Raw genomic sequence first — 3,901 nt, forward strand, 5'->3', positions numbered from 1 at the left:
ACCTGTGTTCAAGTCCACACCCACAAGTTGACCTGATTCTGAATGTTCAGCCTGAATTTTAACTAATGTTTCCTGAAGGTCAAAACCAGAGTTCTGAGCAAGAACCTAAAGTAAACAAATTTAATTCTTGAAAATATGAGAATTAAGAATTGATAGTCTACAAAAAAATTAATGAACAGTATTTCCAATTAATTAAGAAAAAAACCTTCCTTAAAAATTATTTATCTATGTTCCCATCACAGAACAACTATACTACTGATCAACTCACTAATCTACCCCAAGCCTAATAATATGCCGGGCATAAATTATATCCCCAAACGAGTAGGCAACAGATAACAATGATAGTCTTCAGTGTAATTAAAAAACAAAAAGCTTGTACCCAACTATGATAATCCCTATACTGCACATCTTCTTAAAATAGAATTATTTCTTGCCATCTGAAATTTCAGATATTCAAAGCCTCAGAAAAATCATATACATTTAGATGTTGATAAATACCTGTTCAGGAATCAGGAAGAAAACTGATCAAATGTGCTTATCCATAACCCATATTATGAAAAAATCTGCATTATCAAAAAGCCTTAATTGGTTGAATCATTTTTATGTAGTTTAGAGAACTGACTGTTAAAAAGTACTCACACCTGGGCAGCACCTGTGGCTCAAAGGAGTAGGGCACCAGCCCCATATGCCAGAGATGGCGGGTTCAAACCCAGCCCTGACCAAAAATTGCAAAAAAAAAAAAAAAAAAAAAAATGTATTCACACCTTTGGAATAATGAGCAATGCATCAGCAAATGCCTGGACTCCAAGTTGGGCTCGGCCCTTTACACTGTGCTTGTATTTCACCAGGGCTTCTGCCATCGCCACTTCTACTGCACCAGCACCCGGAACCACACAGCCTGTTGGATGGGGGGAAAAGAAAGAGGAAGAAAAAAACCCCTGCACATATGAAAACCATTAATTTTTACAAATTCACTATGACCTCAGCAATCTAAATATTGCCACAATGTAAATTTGTTGTTTACAATATAAACAACATATCAAATAGCAGATGGTTCAGCTATAATGGTCTGAGATGGTCTCACTTTGTTACCCTCGGTAGGGTACCATGGATTCATAGCTCACAGCGACCTCAAACTCTTGGGCTCATGTGATTTTCTTGTCTCAGCCTCCTAAGTAGCTGGGACTACAGGCACTCATCACAATGTCCCACTGTTTTTAAGAGACAGGGTCTTGCTCTACCTCAGACTGGTCTTGAACTCCTGAGATTAAGCCATTCTCCCACCTTGGCCTCCCAGAGTGCTAGGATTATAAATTGTGAGCCACCACGCCCAGGCCCCCAGCTACAATGGTTTAAGCAGCACTTGGCAGCTCTTTCAAGCCATTAGTTCACATATTTGTGTTCACCTTTAACAAAATGATATGCTATGAAATAACTTAGCATATCAGTCATTTAAAAGGGAAGACTGCTTTTGCATGGTGTCTGGCTGTGTAATCTACCAATAAAAGAACACAGTATTCAGCCATGCCTTTCAGACCAGGAAAATAATACAGTTTAAATACAGTGAGGATCTTACCATCATCAATAGCATTTTTGACAGCCCTCAAACCATCTCTTATTGCATCTTTGATTTGAGTGAGTGTGTGCTTATTTGGTCCTTTGACCAGTAATGTGACAGAGCGAGGGTTGTTACATTTCTCAATAAAGGTGAACTTCTCTTCTCCCTACATACAGAAGACAGATTATGTTCAAAAACAGGATTTGGCTGTGCAAAGAGTAAACAGAGGGGAAGGGCTCAGAGAGAGAATAACTATCATAATACAGAACATAACTACATTAAAGCAGTTCTAGAAAAACCATACAGAAGTGTGATTTTCCCTCATCAATGGCTTATTATCACTACATATAAACTATCAAAATGCATATAAACAAAGAAAAATCCGAGCTTCAATTTCCATTAGTTTTTCTTTTTTTTTGAGACAGAGTCTCACTATGTTGCCCTGGGTAGAGTGCCGTAGCATCAGAGCTCACAGCAACCTCAAACTCTTGGGCTTGAGTGATTCTCCTGCCTCAGCCTCCCAAGTAGCTGGGACTACAGGTGCCCACCACAACGTCCAGCTAATTTTTTTTAGCAGGGGCTGGGTTCAAACCCACCACCCTCGGTATATGGAGCCGGCGCCCTACTCACTGAGCCACAGGCACTGCCCCATTAATTTTTCTACTGAAGAATTCATTAAAAATACCATTACCTTCAGGAAGAAAATACTTACCACTGAGCCACAGGCACTGCCCCATTAATTTTTCTACTGAAGAATTCATTAAAAATACCATTACCTTCAGGAAGAAAATACTTAGCACTGAGCCACAGGCACTGCCCCATTAATTTTTCTACTGAAGAATTCATTAAAAATACCATTACCTTCAGGAAGAAAATACTTACCAATGTATACTCATAAACAAGTCCCGCATGTCCCAAACAGTCAGGATTTAGGTCATCAAAAGAATTTAGAGCTATCCCACCACAAGCAAGAGTCAGCCTGAAATATTAAAGGGTTTTAAGGGAGATGTAAGAAATTTGGGGGAAGGATTTTTCAGAACTATTACTAAATTATATTCTAAAACATGCTTTATTCTAAACCTTTTTCTCACCATCTATCAGCTGAAAACTGCTCTTTCCTCCTAACCATTTAAACTGCTTTCCCCAAGAGAGCAAATACTACTTTGATATGAAATCTAAAAATTGACAGGAGCTCTTTACTGGGTGAGCTCTCTGGGAGAAAACTATTTCTCTGAAACTTTTTGACACTGTCTCTTAGCAAAGAAAACCATGCATTGTATGTGTCATGGTTTAAAAATAAAACAAGTATATACCAATGTTCAAAGCAGCATTATTCACAATAGCCAAAAGGTAGGAACAATCTAAATATTCACCAAAAGATAAAAAAATAAACCAAATGTGGCACACACATACAATCCAGTTATTATTCAGCCTTAAAAAGGAATGAAATCCTGCAGCTCAAGCAGAAGGATCGTTTGGGCTTAGGAGTTTGAGACCAGCCTGAGCAAGACCTGGTCCCTAATAAAAATAGAAAAATTAGCCAGTCATTGGCACTCAGTGGTGAGTGCCTCTAGTCCCAGCTACTCAGGAGGCTGAAGCAGTAGAATCACCTGAGCCCAGGAGTTTGAGGTTGCTGTGAGCTAGGCAGATGCCATGGCACTCTATAGCCTGGGCAGCACAGTGAGACTCTGTCTCAAGGGCAAAGTGGGGGGGGGAGGAATTCTGATACATTCTATGAATCTGAAAACATTATGCTAAGTAAAATCAGCCAGACACAAAAGGACAAGTACCAAATTTAAACACTGGGGCCACAGGAAGGGAGAAACTGTTTAACAGCTACAGAGTTTCAGTCTGAAATAATGAAGAAGTTCTGGAGATGGATAGTGGTGACAGCTGTACAATAACGTGAATGAAGTTAATGCCAACAAACGGTACACTTGAAAAGCAAAATAAGTAGAGAAAAAAGGAATAACCCAAATTCACATTACTCAGGTGATCTGCTACCCGTACCTCTCCATATTTCTCCTTTTAGCCCTGCGCAGAGCTACTATGCCTTCTTTTGCAAGAGCATCTAAGGAAAAGGGGTCAATTCCCTAAAACAAAACAAAACAATTAGTTTCAGCACTTTCATCTTAAAAATAAAGATAATAAAGATTAGTGTATAAATCAAAATGTCATCTTACCTTTTGGTTAATAACAACAAATCCTTTATCTGAATCACCACAGACTTTCTTTTTCAGTTCTATTATTTTTTTAACTCTATCTTCAATGAATTTTCTTTCCGCTTTTACTAGTTTCTCTCTCTCTTCTGCACTCTTGTAAAAAAAGCCAGAATTCACTTCT

General features: G+C 38.7%; 1 protein-coding gene and 1 non-coding gene across 2 annotated transcripts in view; both read right to left on the reverse strand.

Annotated features, from left to right (window-relative positions):
* Positions 1-3,901, reverse strand: part of CCT6A (chaperonin containing TCP1 subunit 6A) — a 12,147-nt gene that overhangs the window by 1,511 nt on the left and 6,735 nt on the right. Inside the window, exons 6-11 of the mRNA XM_003794220.2 lie at positions 3,742-3,901; positions 3,569-3,651; positions 2,441-2,537; positions 1,577-1,724; positions 765-898; positions 3-105 (exon numbers count right to left, since the gene is read on the reverse strand). The exon at positions 3,742-3,901 is cut by the window's right edge and continues 17 nt beyond it. Coding sequence (XP_003794268.1) covers positions 3-105; positions 765-898; positions 1,577-1,724; positions 2,441-2,537; positions 3,569-3,651; positions 3,742-3,901 — 725 coding nt within the window. The remainder of the gene's footprint in view (positions 1-2; positions 106-764; positions 899-1,576; positions 1,725-2,440; positions 2,538-3,568; positions 3,652-3,741) is intronic.
* Positions 1,395-1,528, reverse strand: LOC111726734. Its single transcript, XR_002774439.1, has one exon. It is a non-coding gene; the product is annotated as a small nucleolar RNA SNORA15 (small nucleolar RNA).

Source organism: Otolemur garnettii, unplaced genomic scaffold (assembly GCF_000181295.1).
Source record: "Otolemur garnettii isolate 467f Iridium unplaced genomic scaffold, OtoGar3 scaffold00077, whole genome shotgun sequence".
NCBI classification, from domain to species: domain Eukaryota; kingdom Metazoa; phylum Chordata; class Mammalia; order Primates; family Galagidae; genus Otolemur; species Otolemur garnettii.